This window comes from Xiphophorus hellerii, chromosome 19 (genome assembly GCF_003331165.1).
Source record: "Xiphophorus hellerii strain 12219 chromosome 19, Xiphophorus_hellerii-4.1, whole genome shotgun sequence".
In the NCBI taxonomy this organism is placed as follows: Eukaryota; Metazoa; Chordata; class Actinopteri; order Cyprinodontiformes; family Poeciliidae; genus Xiphophorus; species Xiphophorus hellerii.
Window position 1 is genome coordinate 26,680,609 of NC_045690.1, and position 18,853 is coordinate 26,699,461.

At 38.0% G+C, this 18,853-nt stretch overlaps 1 protein-coding gene across 1 annotated transcript; it reads left to right on the forward strand.

The window, feature by feature from the left end:
* Positions 1 to 1,142: 1,142 nt before the first annotated feature.
* Positions 1,143 to 18,853, forward strand: scfd1 (sec1 family domain containing 1). The gene is made up of 25 exons (XM_032546852.1): positions 1,143 to 1,264; positions 3,440 to 3,510; positions 4,523 to 4,611; positions 5,592 to 5,682; positions 6,020 to 6,142; positions 7,170 to 7,257; positions 8,375 to 8,464; positions 9,241 to 9,296; positions 9,768 to 9,853; positions 10,739 to 10,838; positions 11,048 to 11,187; positions 11,769 to 11,859; positions 11,971 to 12,044; positions 12,865 to 12,946; positions 13,470 to 13,566; positions 13,678 to 13,748; positions 14,263 to 14,342; positions 14,898 to 14,960; positions 15,430 to 15,505; positions 15,953 to 16,006; positions 16,219 to 16,271; positions 16,365 to 16,398; positions 16,765 to 16,830; positions 17,588 to 17,656; positions 17,750 to 18,853. Exons 1-25 carry the CDS (start codon positions 1,234 to 1,236, stop codon positions 17,771 to 17,773), a joined length of 1,899 nt encoding a protein of 632 aa, XP_032402743.1. The 5' UTR covers positions 1,143 to 1,233; the 3' UTR covers positions 17,774 to 18,853.

Here is an 18,853-nt window from a genome sequence, read left to right on the forward strand (position 1 = left end):
TTTTCATGTGCATCTCTTATGATTTGTACAGTGCTTACTTTATATATGCTTTAAAATTAGGTGCTAGTTTCCTAGTGTTTGTTTTTCTGCTTTTCTTAAAATCGAATTCTTGCTCTGCGTTTTATTCTGTTTCTCTGATTTTTGGGAGGATGTTTGAACTTTGAAAAAGATGAGAATTGGAGCTAAAAATGAAAGAATTCATCATCTTTGAGTAAACTTTGTGACATCAAGTGCCATTTTTTTCAACAATTACCTGATAAAAATATTTATCAGTAACAAACATAAAATTACAAAAATGTAGGTATGTTGTGAGAAAATACTTTCTCCCTCAGCCATGAGGAAAGGTAGTAATGAAACTGTCTCTACCAATTCCAATTAAATGCCACATCTTAAGATGCACCATCTACAAGTATATCTTTAAAAAAACTTTCATCAAAATTACAGGAAATAAAGGATTGAAATATAAATGGACAACTTGGCTACATTCACCCTTTTATACTCACAAACGTGAACAAACTAATAATCAAATTAGTAGGAAATTTGGGGTACAGTGCCTTGCTCAGGGGCACATTGTCATGAGACAGGAGGAAGTTGGAATTAAACCTAGCCTAATACTAAAATAAAATTTTGCTAAGTATTTATATAACAAATACACAACGTACTTTGTTAGGGAACTTCATATTGAGTCATATATGATATAATTCATGTTTATTTGATTCAATTAATTTGATTTAGTACATTCCAATTCAGTATAGTCAATAGTCAAAGGAAATGACAGAGTGTAGTTTAGTTATAATACAGTACAGTCAGATACATGGGACCATAAAATTAGTATAATATTGGTTAATGAAAATAGCGGAAATAAACTTTATTGATTTGATGTTTTTTTGTGAGAAACTGAACAGCCTTTTAATCTAATGCAAATTATGCGTTCAACTTGAGAAAAATAAGCACTTTAACAATATTAATATGTTGCTACGTGATATTTGAGTTTCAATATTTAAATTAAATTGGGGAAATAATTTGACATTTCAATGACATTCTAATTTACTGCGATGCAAATTACAACACGTACCAGTGTAGAGCGAGTGATGAATCAGCCAAACACAATGAAGTTTCCAGGAAAAGAACCAGAGTGATACCTCTTCGCAATCCACTAATCTCTAAAGGAGGACTACGTCGGTCCGGGCTGCTGCCACGTCAATGGTTTCGTCATCACTATCAACATAAAACATGGCGACATCTGTCCGAGAAAAGCAAACAGGTGAGCGAAAGTATATATTTTTTCTTCTGGTAGGAACTGCTGTGCGCCAGGAGGGCTGCCACATTACTGGCAGGCTGCTCTGAAAGGCCCGGGTCAGAACCTGGACCTCTGTATATGCCTGTCAGCCTCCTAACCGGCTCACAGCCCGCCTGCTTCACAAGCTAGCCGCCGGCGGAGTCCCTTCCCGTGGCAGCGGCTTCACGGGAGAAACTGCCTTAACTTATCTGCCTCTTACATTAAATTCCTAATAACGAAAGTGTCACCAGCAGTGGCAGTGTGTCAGCTGTTTGCGGTGAATGATTTCAGGCGGAAGAACTAGATGGTCCTAGCCTGCTGCTAACGCTGAAGGCTTCATGTATTTCAAACACAAGTCTTCACGTGAAACTCCTGGATCTACAATGAAATACATCCATGCATATTGTTGCCGAGAATCCCTAAATTATATTTAGGGATAATATAATTTAGGGATATATTATATATAATTATAAATTATATTTCTTTAAGTCGTGGGATGTAAAAGTATAGGTTTAATTCTGATATTTACTTGTGGTCCGACAGTCATCACCACTACCCATAATTTTAAAGGGGACATAAAATGTCCAAACATTTTAGCAGGAATATATCACATTTAATTCATATGGAACATTCTTAGATCTGACACCCAAATATATATACAGCTATCATAGCAGCCAAAGCAATTCAAAATGACTAAAAAGTAAATTCTATAAACTTTCTTTGGTTGCAAATTTAAAACATTTTATTTAAAACAAAAGATGAGAGAGAAGATCACTTACTGTGCACAATTTAGTTCACATTATGCTTATTTCCCCTCACTAGGCTGCTGGTGGGGTAGAGATGATTCAGTTTGCTTAGAACACAGGTCTCAAACTCCAGTCCTCGAGGGCCGCTGTCCTGCAGTTTTTAGATGTGCCACAGGTACAAAACAGTGGAATGAAATGACTTAATTACCTCCTCCTTGTGTAGATCAGTTCTCCAGAGCCTTAATGACCTAATTATTCTATTCAGGTGTGGTGCAGCAGAGGCTCATCTAAAAGTTGCAGGACACCGGCCCTCGAGGACCGGAGTTTGACACCCCTGGCTTAGAACAAACATAATAAAGGGTTCAGGTCCCATAGAGGGCGGCTGGTTGTATCAGAATGTGGTTCTGGATGTCACTGTGGGCCATCAGTACCAGTGTAGCGGAGAGACCTGCCAGCTTTACCCCAGCATCATGGAGTGAGGAACCATACACTGTACTTGATGACCCAGATCTGACAGCTCTACACCAGTCACATCCTGTGTGTCTGAGTGTCTTCCCAACATCCAGACACACAGGATGTGTGTTTTAAACCATAGCAATTATTTGTTTGTCAGGGACGTACGAACTACATTTTTGTTCCTTGACTTTCTACCAAATATTTTCAGCTAATCCCAAAACTATCCATACCTCTATCAGATTTAGTTATTTCTATTCAACCAAGATTTTTAACATACATTTTTATAGATTTTAAAATGGCTTGTTAGAACTATGAAAACTGCCTATGAACTATGAAAAAGTCTTTACATTAATCAAACCTTTATTGTAATTCCAGAATAGCTTTTTGCATATTTTCTCTGGTATTTTGATGATTTATCTCTGGGTTGGAAGGCCTCATTCTCATCACCCTAATCTTTTGATCCCTTCACAGGGAGCTAAAGTCAGACTGATGCTCTCACTCTGGTTGGACCGCTCCAAAACATGAATACTGCCATTCAAAAGAAAGATTTTGGTTAAATGAAAAAATTACTTCCAACCTTACCTGGGATTTGTACAAAGTGGTGCTAATTGTGGTTCTGGAACATTTCGGCTATTTAAATCCGTTCTTAAATTTTGAATTGTTACTTTTTTTAGTTTTTTAAAAAGACACCAAAGTGCTGCTGTTTTTGGTTCCTCTTTGGAATTTCTGTAGGAATAAGATTAGAGAATTACCAGTCCCATGGCAATTACATAAAAGAAATGTAAGGTTCCATATGTCCCAAAGATTTCTCTAAAAACCAAAACCTGTCCTCTATGTACTTTATTTACCAAGAACAGCTTCTGATTTATGTATCTTTTCAGTTCAAGATATTTATGATGAGAAGATGCTCATCTGAGCACTTGTTGAGAGAGTAAATGGTGTCTTTGTGTTTCTGCAGTTGCCTTAAAGCGAATGTTGAACTTCAACACTCCTCCTCTGAAGAACGCAGCAGCTGAGCCAGTATGGAAGGTAACACTTTGGTCACTGGGCAACTCATTTCTCCTTTGCTGGGTCAATTAAAGTCACAGACAAAAAGTTAGTAGGGTGGGATCATTCACACACACATTAAGGGATTGTATGAACACAGAGGCCAAATGAATCTGTCCCTAAATAAATAATGATACAATCCTTCTAGGGGGGCCCTGAGTGCAGTTTTCTGGCCGAACACCAGCCTTTAAAAAGCCTGATCTGCCGATTCCGATTTTGGCTGATGCTGATTTTTTTTTGTCTGAAATGTTAAATACAGCAAGAAAGTTGCAGAGTTGGCAACAGTGGGGTGACTATTATTTACTGCAAATGTGCAGACATGACCTAGGGGGCCTGTCGGTCAGTCAAACGTCTCTCACAGCAGAGGAGAAGAAGACAGTGACTAATATTTAGACCTTTGGCAAGGAAGATAAGAGCGGTGGATAAGATCGGCTTCAGATGGAAGCATCTCAGTCATTCAGGTTAAGGACATGTTTTGTCTAGAAACAGTGTTATGCTTTTTCAGTTTGAAGGGACATGAACAAATCCTCCAAACTAACTTTGTCCAATGATCTAGGATCAAAATGGTGAAGAACAACCCTGTCCCACAGAGCATCTGTGTTCAGGTGACAAAAAGTGAGAAGAGAAAAGAAACAAAGCCAAAAATTGTATCAAAGTTGAGCACTGATAAGCAGAATGGATTGTCATCAATCTAAATGTAACCCCCGAGCTCATATGTAGTATCCCATGGTATAAATGTGGATTTTTTTCAGAATAAAAGTCTTTCATAGATGAGAAATCTATGTTAATCTTCTGTAGGCAGTAGAGTTTTAAAAAAACAAGATGGACGTCAGTTTCAAACCCTTAGCCGCAGTCGTACCGTACAATTGTTTTCTACAAACAAAAGGACACTGTTACTATCAAGCCACCACCACATTTTAGGCTCCCAAGCAGCAGAACAAAGGAGAAACACAACACAGGTCGTCTCATGTCTACATGTCTGATTTTTTTGCAGGTGTTAATATACGACAGATTTGGTCAAGATATCATCTCTCCACTGCTGTCGGTCAAAGAGCTGCGAGACATGGGCATCACCCTTCATCTGTAAGAAACACACGGTTGTATTTTTATTATTTGGACTTGTAACTTCTGACTTGCCTTTATATGGATGCTAACAACTCTAAAATATTTCTGCCTACAGTTATATAAAATTTTTGTCTGATTCTTCTTCATCACTGCTAGGCTTGAGGGAGAGGGCTTTAGAGATGATTAATTTGCATGAGGCAACATGGCTGCTAATAAAGCTGCAGTGATGAGGGTTTTAAAGCCAGGTTCCACCTGCTCAAGGTATTTCAGTCAGTCTTATTGATTTATGTAGACCTGTACAAAACGGTCAGCCAAGTTTTAGCAATATCACCAAAAAAACAAACAAACAAAAAATAAACAAGGAGAAAAAACGTAAAAGTTTGAAATTTGTAATAAAACGTTATAAAGCTACAGAGTATTAAAATCCTTCCTGAATAAATTATTTGTGTTTAATTGCTGCTCTCGTTGTGTTGTTCTTTTAGCATATGGCCTTTTTTGAGTCTGTATGCTCCAGTTAATGATTAATAGATTAGTAAATTAGATTATTTCAATATTCGATTTATCTTATTTAATAGGATTAGTCCTTTTAGGAGTAATTTGGTTAATTCAAATTTTCAACTATCCATTGTTTTGTTTTTTTTTTGCTAATAATTAGTCAAAGACTTAGATCAACTGCAGCTGATGCCCTCTTAATATAAATTAGAAAGGGTTAACTTCATTTTCCACACACAGCTTCTCAATTTGTTTCAGGAAAATAATATCCTGGCAACTATTATGTCTTGAAATTGTACCATTGAAATTAGATGTCTTAAATAGAAAAACATTTTTAATGCTTTTAGGTTTGTTGAAAGGCAAAAATGAAAATTGGTGTTTGGACTAGAAAGGGACAAGAGGTCCCAATCTGCTGGTTAAAATATACTGAGCAGTAATACAAAGTTATGTTTTTTGTAGTATTTATGTAAACAGTGTTCTGCTACACCGTATTTTTGTATGTGTAGGCTTCTTCACTCGGACAGAGATCCTATTCCCGACGTTCCTGCCATCTACTTCCTAATGCCCACAGAGGAGAACATCGACAGGATCTGTCAGGTGCTCCCACATTTTAGCTGTCTGATACCTTGAAACATGACTCAGCTTGATGATTAACTCTAAGTGAAGGCGATGTGTCAGGCTTCATCAGGCCAGATGCTGACTGGGTCTGGGACATATTTGGGAACTATATTTGAGAGAAAGAGGTCTTTTGTGTACATAGAAGATCTTTGAGTTCAGTTCATGCCCAGTGGGGACAAAACAGCTGAAAAATAGTTTTACGTTTAGAATTTTGTTGAGTATATATTCTCAATTTCTGAACCACATTGGATTTAATGGCTAAATAACACTGTGTGACATAGTGTCATTTTGTGTATAACTCTGTGTGTGTGTGTAGGATCTGAGGAGCCAGCTGTATGAGTCGTACTTCCTGAACTTCATCTCTGCCATCAGTCGGAGTAAACTGGAGGACATTGCCAGTGCTGCTCTGGCTGCTAATGCAGTCTGCCAAGTTACCAAGGTAACTGTGCTTAGATCAGCCGTTTTTAGGCTTTGTTAGAGTTCAGTTTGTTTCTGCTGAAAATGTTGTAGACATCTTAATAAAAGTGAACAGATTTTTGAAGGACATTGTGTAACCTAGCAAGCAAATGTCCTGTCTTGTCCTTTCCTTTGATTTACTGTTTGATGTTAGCCATGTGTTAGCTGAATATGTTATGTTTAAACACAGGAGAATCAGATACAAATATGTTCATATCATCAGATGGTATGATATGAATACAGGATGTTAATACAGGATGGTAATAACCTGTATTAACTATATTACAAGTTTTGGATTGACAATGAAAAAATGTAGGGTTGTTTAACCACCACAACAGTCAGTCTGAGTTCTTCTAAAAAACTTTGAGTTATTTAATATAATCCCAGTGGCAGGCCTGCATTTGGTACCTGGGGGTTTATTGACAACATCCAACATCCAGACATTGCAATGTCAGAGTGGTTGATGGGGTAACAGTGACAATGTTCCCAATCCATAAGGGCAGATCTACTCAGTCGAATTCTACACTTTGTGCTCTTACCAAGATCATGCTTTATTATTATTTTTAATATTCTATTTAGATTTCCTAATTGCACGTTCTGAATTATTTGAAAGGTTTGTTGCAGTTTTTTTTTTTTTACATGTTTGACCAAGGAAGCCAACCGTTTGTTTTTGTCAGTTTCTTTATTATTTATTTTACATTGGCTGTTCTACTCCTAATTGCACTGACTGAACAAATGAAAGTTCTAAGTCAATTCAACTAAGATTTTTTTCTATCAGATTGGTATCGACCGATACTTTGCATCAGATGTTGGTATCGATACCTGAAGTGAAGAAATGAATTGGTGCATTCCTGGTTACAAACATATAAGCTACCAATCATTACTATGAGGATGTAATGAGTATGTAATGAACCTGGTATTACATCGGTCCAGTTCAGCCCTGGCATCAGCATCAGTATTGAGGGATCACATGGATCCAGATCTTGATATGAATAGTGTGTATTTTGCAGGTTTTTGATCAGTACCTGAACTTCATCACCCTGGAAGATGACATGTTCATCCTCTGCCACCAAAACAAAGAGCTCATCTCTTATCATGGTAATATATATTAATATACATCTTTTCTTGTTATTTGTCTTTGTGACCTCAGTAATGACACTCCACTTTTCTCACTTGTAACCTGCTTCCAGTCATAGCTCTGAAATAGTTTTTTCCTCTGGGATAGCATGGATTTTTCAGCACTATAACTGGAACTCTGGCTGGAAGCTGTCTGTAGGAGTTGGGGTTTCTAAGTTGTACTGGATGGACCAGACTTTGATCACTCATCCCCTACAATTTCCAGTTTTCTTGGAGTTGCAAATTCTTGTTTTTACCACTTCTGTTTTTTTTCCTCAAAGAATGTAACACATAATAGAGAAAAACATGTGCTGCAGATTCTTTCATTGACTTAGTGGTTTTCTATCCAATAGAAAAGGAAGGAATTTCAAGATTTTTCCCATTTCTACATCAAAGCATCTGCCCCTAACCACTGTCTGATTTTTATTCAAGCTCAAAAGCGAAGTCCAAGTACATTACTTGTAAATTTTGAGGTGTTTTTAAGCAAAAAACAGAAAATAAAAACAAACAAACAATGGGATTCTTATTTTTGATGCATTTATTTAATGAGAAAAACAGTCTTTTATGATGTTCGCCAATCAAAACCAGTCAGGAGAAAATTGGTAAATTCTGATATCTTTTCAATCAATGCTGTTGCATCAATGCTGAACTGAATGTTCGTCTTGGTGAGGTCTCCAGAGAGAGTCAGTGTATAGTCAAGGGATAACAACATCGCATTCTTCATGATGGAGGGCCTGATAAAAACCTGAACAGATGTGATGAGTCTTAAATGTTTTCCAACACTCCGGTCCAGGGATGTAACTGTAGACAGCAACCGTCACTCAGTCATATGAGTGTTTTATTTTGTGTAATTATTTAACCTCAACTTCATGCATAAGGGCTCTGTTGGAATGAAAAGTGAGGTGTTATTTAAACACCATTCAGCTGAGGTCATAAACAACCATTGTGTTGATGTGTGTGCTTTAAAGGAAATGTTGATCTTTCAAACTTCTCATAGCTGCTCCATTATTCCTGAACAACGTTCTAAAAAACATACACAACTGAGTTACAGTTCTGGCTTAGTTAATGTAAACCGTCTCTGCATTTCTTACCTGTGCAGCCATCAACAGAGCAGACATCCAAGACACAGACATGGAGGCCATAATGGACACCATCGTAGACAGTCTCTTTTGTTTCTTTGTTACTCTGGGTGAGTACCATTACATACTGTTAAAGAAGGATCGCTCACACAATGCACACTGATCACCTGCGACTGCAGTTTATTTTGAAAAGGAGATGTAAGAAATTGAAACCATGTCATCAAATTGCATATACATTTAATTTTGCAAATTGAAAGAAAATATAAGGGTTGCACTGATTGCAGTTTTTTTTTTTTTGGCCGATCGAAGATCTTTAAAAAGCGTGATCTTCCAAATCTGATTTTGGCTGATACTGACTTTTTTCAAAGTTGCGAAGTTGGCAATAGATAGGTGACTATTATCATCTGTACAGACATGACCTGGTTGGTCTGTCAGTCAGTTTCTCTCACAGCATTTTGTACGGATAGTGGCTGATTTTCACACCTGTTTGGCGGTAGACATGATCGCTGGATAAGCTCTTGCCCTCACTTTTGTACGACTGGACCAAAGTGCCCTGTTGTTTCATTTATATTGGAACATGTGAACGTTTGCTGTTTTTCAAAGATTTGTCTACTTATTCTTAAGTACTACTAATAAAACTAATTATATATTGTTAAATTGTTTGCGCTGTAGTTATCAGTGATCTCTCAAATCAGTTTCCTGTTTTGCTGTAAATGTTCTTTTCCCTTTGAGATCTAACATGGAAGCTGAGGTTCCTCCGTGTTGCATAATGGTTAGATGTTATGTTCACCTTTACCAAAGCATTTTCCTGTTTAGATGCAGGGTAAAAAATAACTAACTTTATGAAGTTTCTGACACTTAATCAGGGTGTGACACTGTGATTCAGGTGCAGTGCCAATCATCCGATGCCCCAGGGGAAATGCTGCAGAGATGGTGGCTGTGGTAAGTTGTCAGATAAAGCTGGAAACCTGGACTCTTACCTCTGACACTGTTGGAGGAAGTTTTTTAAGTGTTGTGAAGGGAGAAAGTTAAGCATTTCCAATTACATTCCTGATATGCTCCAATATGCCTAATTTATTTTTTTTAATCATATGAGTTTATCAGTTAAACCAAAAATATTCTCAACCCTTTGAATATGAATAGATGGGTTAAAGAGAGATTATTTGGTGTTTCTGTCTGTTTTCTTTCTCTCTAAATGTGTTTCAACAGACCAGGAAGCTTAGAATATTCTGGAATGAAGCATTTGCAGTGAATCTCTTCCACTTTGTTTTCATTTTTATTTTATGCTCTTATCTTTGTCTGCAGTTAAGTTCTCCATTTTCAAAGGATATTATACCCTATTCAACAGGATTTTGTTTAGTAAGGATTTCCAACAGATTGATGTTTTTTCTGTATATTGTGTTGTGTGTACAGAAGCTGGATAAAAAGCTCCGTGAGAACCTGCGGGACGCCAGAAATAGTCTGTTTACCGGAGACAGTATGACTGCCGGACAGTTCAGGTCGGTGAACAGTAGAATGTTTTTTATATTAAACTAGATTTTAATTCATCATTACAATCGTTGAGTTGCTCAAATTAATGACAATGCAGCTAATGTGAATTTTTAACTTTATATTACAGGTTAGCATTTTACATTTCAGTATCGTCACTGTTGTGGTAGCTGATTTGTACCACAGTGTAAATATCAACAGAACCAGCTTTCATCTGTCACTCACTCTGTGTAACATAATTATTAGCAACCACTAGCACATTTAGCTTGGGAAGCATAACTTACTAGATGGATATTTAGGGCTGAACGTGATGGAGGGCTTGTAAAGTGTTAATAAATGCTCCCTGAACTATGAGGAAGAAAGAGAGACAGAACTAACGTACTATCCCAAATTTAATTTCTGATTTTAATTTTTTTTTTTTTAAATTCCCTCAAACTTTTCCCTTAAAAAATTACAGACAATATCTTCAAAAACTTGCTATTATTTAAATCTTTTGTTCTGTGTGCTGACCTGAATGTATAGTTGAAATAAATATGAGCTGTAAAACACACTTGCCAAAATAGATGGTAGTTGCTGTGTGGCCTGACATCACTCTGAGTTATGGAAACTCAGAGAGCATTGATGGAAAAAAATCTGATTTTCCAAAAATGTAATTCTCAAAAACAGAAACATGTATTTATTGCCCAGCACTAGGTTGATTTTAACAACAGCGTAGAGCTAATGAATAAATATTTGAGCAAAAAATACAAGCTGCTGAAAAAAACTTTGGTTGTTTAAATCTGAAACTTGAAAATACAAAAGATGCTTACTAGAAAGAGATGATGTGATGTTCTGTAACAGGTCAGACATGTTGCTCTGTGATCTCCATAACCCATGATCGATTTGGTCCTTACCAGTTTCCAGAGACCCCTTCTGGTTCTAGCAGACCGCAACATGGACATGGCCACGCCCCTTCACCACACCTGGACCTATCAGGCCCTGATCCATGATGTCCTGGTGAGTTATGAGTAAAATGTTTCATGTTACAGTGTACTTGTAATGCAGAAGAAACTGCATTAAAAATTACATTTACAGATAGATCAGTTAATCAGTGATTTCTTTGTTGTTTTTTTTATGCAGGACCGTTTTATACTAAAACCTTTTACAGGGTCTCAGCTCTTGGTAGACATGCAGACAAAACATGACCCGTTTTCTGTGTCCATCAGGACTTCCATCTGAATAGGGTGATGATGGAGGAGGGAGCGGGGACCGATCCATCACAGGCTGGCGCCAGACCAAAGAAAAAGACCAAGAAGACGTATGACCTCACTGCTGCTGATACGTTCTGGCAGAAGCACAAGGGCAGGTCAGTTCCTAAGCTACATGTTTCACAAACATCACCAGGAGCTTTAACTGCCATTTTCTAAATCAAGTTTAGAACAGTTTGACTTTAAACTTCACTTAGCTTGTACCTTAATGTCTAGATGAGAGCTAGATGATTCTGTTCTGTCCTGAAGTTAATAAGTGATTGTTTTTCCAGTATTTCTGAGGTCATTAAAGGGACAGTCCTCCTCCTTCACTCTAGCCAGCAGCAATTAGCAAACATCTGGTGGAACTGCTCATCTGCTGAGTTATAGAAGCTACCTCTCAGTGCAATGCTGATTAAAGATGTTGTTACAGGATTACAACGTAACAGTGTACAATATATATATCAAAAATAACATATACATAATTTTTGATATATATAGAATTTTTTTTAACAGCTGAAGTTAACATAGTTGCTTCATTGTGCTTTAAAATGGCGCCGCCTGCCTGGAGAGCACATAATTCTGCCCCTTTAATTACTGAGGTTTCTGACACTGTTTGGTTTCTATATCTTTTTTTTTTTTTTTAATTAAAAAAAACACATGTTGTCTGTCTGTTGCCATGTTGCTGTTTTTCTAACAGTCCATTCCCAGAGGTGGCGGAGTCGGTCCAGGAAGAGCTTGATGCATACAGAGCCCAGGAAGACGAGGTCAAACGGCTGAAAAGCATTATGGTCAGCTTCACACAAACACACACGCAACACCTGAAAACGACTCTTTATTGAAATTTTTCACGGTCTGACACTGATTGAGGTTTACTAACAACAGATGTGTTGCTTCTCCAGGGTCTGGATGGCGAGGATGAAGGAGCCATCAGCATGTTGTCAGACAACACAGCCAAGCTCACCTCAGCCGTCAGGTGAGAAGAAACAGAGAGTAGGAGAGCGATGCTTTAAACTATCATTTAATCTCCGTCTAGATTCATGTCACTTTGCTTTAATAGAAACATCATAGAATGAGTAGAAACAGGAAGTTAAATTTAGCACATCTGTAACTCTTTAAAATGTTATGTTATCTAAGTCTAATCCAGACCGTCCTGGATTTCCTGATTGTTTTGTGTGATTTATTTTTATTTTTATTTCTTTTGCAATAAAACCACTCATTTTGTGGTGCTACTTCAGAAATATTTGCAAGAAGTTTTTCATTTTTTTCCCTCTCACTTCGAAGTAAAAATTAGAGCAAAGAAACGCAGGAATCTGTTGACATTTTTTTTCTTATTATTTTCTGCAATCGCAGAATCACAAAAATCTTTCTGGATGTCTGATCCTATCAGAGTAATAAGACCAGGCAGGGGCTGAGTAACTGAAAGGTTGAGTTAGTTACAACGTACCTTTCTCCAAATGGATGAAATTCTCTAATTGAACCAAAGGTTTTTAGAGATTACAAGGCATTCCTCATTTTGCTAATATCCTCCTGGAGCTACGTGACTGAGGTTATATCACAGAAAGAATCATGGAAATGTGTATTCTGGATTTCAGCGGCCTTTTTCTTCCTTTTTCCCCCCACTGTTTGATGTCTGCCAACAACTCATAGTCTGTATTTTTAAATCAGTTTGGAAGACGTTCAGTACAATGTCTTTGTCTTTCTAATGCAAAACGTCTTTAGAAAAATGTCCCTTGTGAGAAATTCAATGTCATTTTTAGCATTAATGTATTGTTCCATTGTCCTGTTGCCTCCAGCTCTCTGCCTGAGCTCCTGGAGAAGAAAAGACTGATTGATCTTCACACAAACGTTGCCACTGCCGTCCTCGACCACATTAAGGTACCGCAGGGCTGTTTGAAACCTGAACATACCAACACATTACCTGGTTTTGGGACCTAAAATTTCTAAAGGTTTTTTTGCAAAAACACCAAAATCTTACAAAGTATTTTTTAATCTAGTTTTTAGGTCAAATATCTTGGTACATTTGAAACGAGACAAAACTAACGTACAAGTATCTTTTCTGTAAGCTTGTTTTAAGTAAATAATTCTTGACAGTAGATAAAAAGTACTTGATCCACTGGCTGAATATTTAGCTTGTACAAACAGATTTTTTTCCATGTGATGGGCGAAAAATCTGCTGGCATTTTTTGATCAATATTATAGAATTATTGACTTAAAACAAGCTCCTTTGTCTTTTTTTTTGCTTCATCAGAAAATCTGCCTGGTCATTGCTGTAAACACAGGCATATTCTCTAAAATATCAACAACCAGTGGGTCAGACTGCTGGTGGTGTCAGTTCTTCAGTGAGTTGAGGTGTGAGATTTGTTCCTTCATACTGACTTCATTCTGTTTTTGTCATCAGAGTCGTAAATTGGATGTTTACTTTGAGTATGAAGAGAAGCTGATGAGCAAATCAACCATAGACAAGTCACTGCTGGACGTCATCGGTGACCCAGACGGTATACACACACACACACACACACACACCCACCCCCTCACTTCATAAATGTTTGTACATGTTGTGTGTTCATAAAGTACTGAGAATGTGTGTGAATGTTTCTGTTGGACAGCGGGGACTCCAGAGGATAAAATGAGACTCTTCCTCATCTACTACATCACAGCTCAGCAGGTTCCTTCAGAGGTAACACACTCCGCCCAACACACTGGCCTTTGGTCACACACTTAGCATTAAAGCTGCACTATGGAACTTTTATAAAATATCTGGGTTTTTTTACATATTTGTTAAAACTGTCACTGTGTTGTGACAGTATAATATGAGACAGGGAATCGGTGAACAAATGGAGCTCCTCTGCCTTTTCCCTGTGGTCCTGCTGCCGTCTGCAGAAATACAGTCAAAAACAACCAATCACAGCCAGGAGGCGGGTCTTAGCGCTGTCAATCATCCTCATGGGACTGCTCACACCCTCCCCAATGCTCTCTGTTATGTTATAGCTAGTTGTCCTGAATGCTGAAGCCAGTTACCATGGCCACCAGCGGTGGCGGAAAAATGGTTTTTCTGGAACAGGAAGTTGTTCTCCTTCATGAGGGTGACTGACAGCGCTAAGACCTTTAAATTCTGTTGTAAGGTTCTAAAGCTGTGAGAAATCCTAATGTTCATGTATGTTAGTAACTTTGCTCTGTGTGTGTTTTTGTAGACTGATTTGGAGCAGTATAGGAAGGCTTTGTTGGACGCAGGCTGTGACCTTTCACCTCTAAACTACATCAAACAATGGAAGTAAGTACTTAGCTTCTCTTCATCTGTTACTTTAACAGACTGTTGAATACTGATTGAGTTGACATGAAGTCACTGTACAAAGGGAAAAATAAATTAGTTTAATGAAGATAAATCCTCCAAGCAGTTTGATCACAGATTGGCTGTTTGTGGTTATGGTTTAAATATTGGTTGGAACAAGTTGGTTCTCAAGGGCAGAGAAATGCGATGAGACGACTCAAACAAAGTTATTCTGGCCACAAAATTTTCACACTGCACAAAAACCCAGACCCAGGACTCCGTCATCATCTCTCCCACTGCAGCACACAACCTTCATATTTCTATGAAACTCGTTTAAGAAAATATTCTTCAAGAGCGCTGACACCAGGAGTGTTGTTATTTCAACCCTGCAGCTCTGGCATTTTTCTGTTCTCTTTTAGTACAAAGGACTTTTCAATCAGCGTCTCCTGAATTTTGTGACAAATTTGTAAAAATGTTCTTTGTTCTTTGTTGGTGGAACATTAAAAGTAAAGTTGGTTGTGTTGGTTGCTCACTTTGTGTTTACGGGTTTCTCCTCAGGGCTTTTACCAAAATGGCTTCCGGCCCAGCAAACTACGGCAACAGTGGAGTCAAACCGATGGGGTAACCCGCCTTCACTCTGCTGCTCATTCTGACAGTGTTTTGTTAAGCCAGCCTGTTTTATGTGTACTGATAAGGATTTTACTTTGGACATTAGATTTTAAGTCTTTCCAATGGTACTTATTTTTGTTGGTATGTAGTTTTTGATTAAAATATGATTAATTACAGATTCTGCAATTACTTGATAAAAAGTTTTCAGTCACAGCACGACCTTTCACCTTTATTTTACTATATTTCACAAAAGAAGGCTTAATACCCGGACTATTGAGCTCCCATGAATATAAGCTGTAACCACTGACTTTAAGAAGAAAACCTTTCTGAAGATTGTCTGTAACACAGCTGCTGTTTTTCCGTTTGAGTCCTTTTCTTGAGGAAAACTTAAAGTCTTCATGTATTTGATGTTGTAGCTGCCTGATTGAAGCTGGTTAGAGGAAGTACGTTAGCTTAACGCTGTCCTCCTCTGCTGCTCCAGGCTGTTCTCCAGAGTCATGAATACTGGCTCTCAGTTTGTCATGGAGGGAGTGAAGAACCTGGTGCTCAAACAGCATGTGAGTCAAATGTGTTTAGTTACTTAAAGACCAGCAAGAAAACTGTCATCAGACGGCAGGAAGTCATTAAGACTTATTTAGATCAGTCTTCATCTCTTTATTTTTAAACAGTCGAGTTTAGACATGAACAAATGTGCTTTACCTGAACCTGGACAATATGTCAGGTTATTTTATTGTGCTGTTTAACACACAACAGGGAAAATGTTCACTTTTCTTAGTTTGGGAACCAGTAAACAGACAGAACGCAACCTGGCTTTGCAATGTAGCAGCTTCAGTCTGATGTTTCTCATGTTTTGGGATTTACTGAAATTTTGTTAGCTTTTTTTATTTTTATTTTTTTTGTAACATGAACATTTCAACTTTGAATTCATCAAATCCAACAATGGTATTTGTAAATGTGTACAAAAATCGTTTTACTGAAACTTAAACAACTTGTGTTATTTTCAGAACCTTCCAGTCACTCGGATCGTGGACAACCTGATGGAAATGAAATCTCATCCTGTGAGTTTTTGTTGCTTTGCTGAAGATGAAAAATAAATATTGGTTGTTCATTTTGGCCCAGTTTTATTATTCGGACTGATACCAATATGTTAAGAGATAACGGATCCTGATCCTGACATTGTTCATCCCTAGTTCAAAATGTAGGTTGTGTGCATCTACAGCGTTTTCATAATTGTCATCTCTCTGTTTATGATGTTGTTTCTTTCGTTCAGGAAACTGATGATTATCGCTACTTTGACCCCAAGATGCTGCGGGGTAGCGAGAGGTAGGACAAGAATCAGCAACTCCCTTAACAGATGAACAGAAACAGACGGGCGCTGTGCCGACTGTCTCATCATCTCACTCACTTCTTTTTCAGCTCCATTCCCAGGAACAAAAATCCATTTCAGGAGGTACGTTTAGTGTCTGGTACAACGATGGATTCCTTTTCATTCCCAGAACAAGATGGATTTATACTCAGAAAGTTAGATTTAGTGTAAAGGGTCAGTTAGATGGTAAATCATCTCCATCAATGTTATTTTAAAGCATATGACAGAAAACCAGTAAATCAGAATTATTGATTATCTGTAGTTTGATCCTGTTTTCCTGTAAACTTTGGACTCAGCTGGTCAGCAAGCCACCACCACCCTCTGATGCTGTTTTATCTTTTTTATTTAAACATAACCTGTTTGGTGTTGTGCTGTATGTGTGGATGTGATCATGTGTTGGATGTGTGTGTTGCTTTCCTCTGTGCCTCACTGAGATCTTGTGTGTTTCAGGCCATCGTGTTTGTGGTTGGAGGAGGAAACTACATCGAGTACCAGAACCTGGTGGACTACGCTAAGGTTAGCCGCGTTAGCAGAGCTAAGATTCTTGTTTAACAAATTAGTGTTTCATGAAGCTAACATTTTGGTTAGCTATCTACACAATCAGCTAATTGTAGCCATCTACAGTTAGCTGATTTGTAGTTTAAACATTCTCCATTAAAGCCATTTTGAAAAATTTCCACCAGAACAAGGAAACGCATAACCAAAAATATAAATATGATTTCTATCATTCAAAATATGTGGCTATGATTTGACACCAAACGTATAAATTGGCAATTTCAGTGCAAAAACACATTTTCCATGACAACGGTGACCGTCTGGAAAAATCTAAACGTGATTTCTATGGCTCCAGTTATGTATGATTCAACACCACCGTGGAAAATGTCTGCCATCTTTCAGTGGCTAAAGTTTTTTTTTTTAAATTTTAATGATTCCCTAGGAACATCTGTGCCACGTTATGTTCTTGTTCATACAGTTACCTGCTGCGCTGTAACTCCTTTTTCACAGCTCTGTATGTCAGGTCATCAGTAGTTCTGTAAGGTAATAAAAATAGTCGTGTTACCAAAACCATAAACAATGACTGGGCCAGAATTCCCAGAGAGTAAGAGCCGGGTCCAAACATCAACATCCATCTTCAGAAGATGAAGCCTCATCTTCTGTTACATTTTACCAGCTGTGCTAGAAATGTTCAGGAAACTCTGTGGATTCGTTTCCTGTCTTGATGTTTTGCTTTCTAACCACGTAAAAATCCTCTTGGTCTTTTCTTATTTTTCAGTCAAAACCGGGGAGGAAGGTGGTTTACGGCTGCAGTGAGCTCTTCAACGCAGCTCAGTTCATGAAGCAGGTCAGCACACACACCACTACTGTTCACCTGCTGCATGACTAGTGTGTGTGTGTTGTTGCCCCCTACTGACTGCCTCTTTCTTCTTTTTCTCAGCTCTCTCAACTTGGACAGAAGTGACCTGTGCACCAATAAAACCGATCCTCCTGTCTACTAGCTAACCTGTTTTATATCAGCTCTCTTCTGTAAATGGACTAAATATTTCTGTCTTTGTAAATCTGCTCCATCCACTCATTCCTAATAAACCTGAACAGTCTGAAGTCGCTGCTGCTTCCGAGTCATTAGAGTAAACCAGCAGTTTTTCTCTGAGCAGCAGCAAACCGGACGCCGACTTTTAGTGTGGAAAAAGGTAAAAACCAAAAACGTTTTTAATCATTACAAAGAAACCAGAACAGCAAAACGGAAACTTCTGGAACTTTTCTTAGCGTTCTGCTGGAGCGCAGTAATAGTCTCCACACAAGAAGTGAAGCAGCAAACTGTACAGGTACAACATTTATTACTCATAATAGACATTTTATATACATTAACAACTGCTGTATTCTGCTCTGTGGTACAGTTCTGAAAAACGGTTCAGTTTATAAAAAAAAAAAATCTAAACTGCATTTTTCTTGTTTTCATGGGAAGACTACAAAAAATATTTTATTAACCATGCTTCAGACACACAGAGTTAAAAAGTTGATCTTAGTCTTATTTAAAACAAAAGCATTTATTTGGACTTGTGATCAACCAGAAGCCACTCAGGTTAGGAACTCTTCAAACAAACAAAACGTCAAACTAAAACTGTGCATCAGAACAAAGCACAACAATGAAGTCACATTCTAAAAGGTGGCTACTCAAAGACCACTTTTTCTAGGAGCTCCAATGGGCTGCTTTCTGCTAAAAACACACTCTAGATGTGTGTGTCTGTGTGTGCGAGGTCAGTAACATCTGCAGAAACACACAGGAGCCAAACACTGACAGAGGTGACGTGAGGATGAGGAGTCGGTCGGCCCCGAAGAACAGCTGGGTTCAGGCTGAGCAGGTCACTAAACGTCTCGTCACTGGAAAACGACTTCAGTTGGATCAGCGACACCAGAAATAAAAACTCAGTGGTTCAGACCAGGGGCGTCCAAACCTTCTCTCAAACGTAATCACAGGCCAAGAAATACAAAATAAATAAATACTACAATCCAACAAATAAAGTGGTCAGATTTCCCCCCC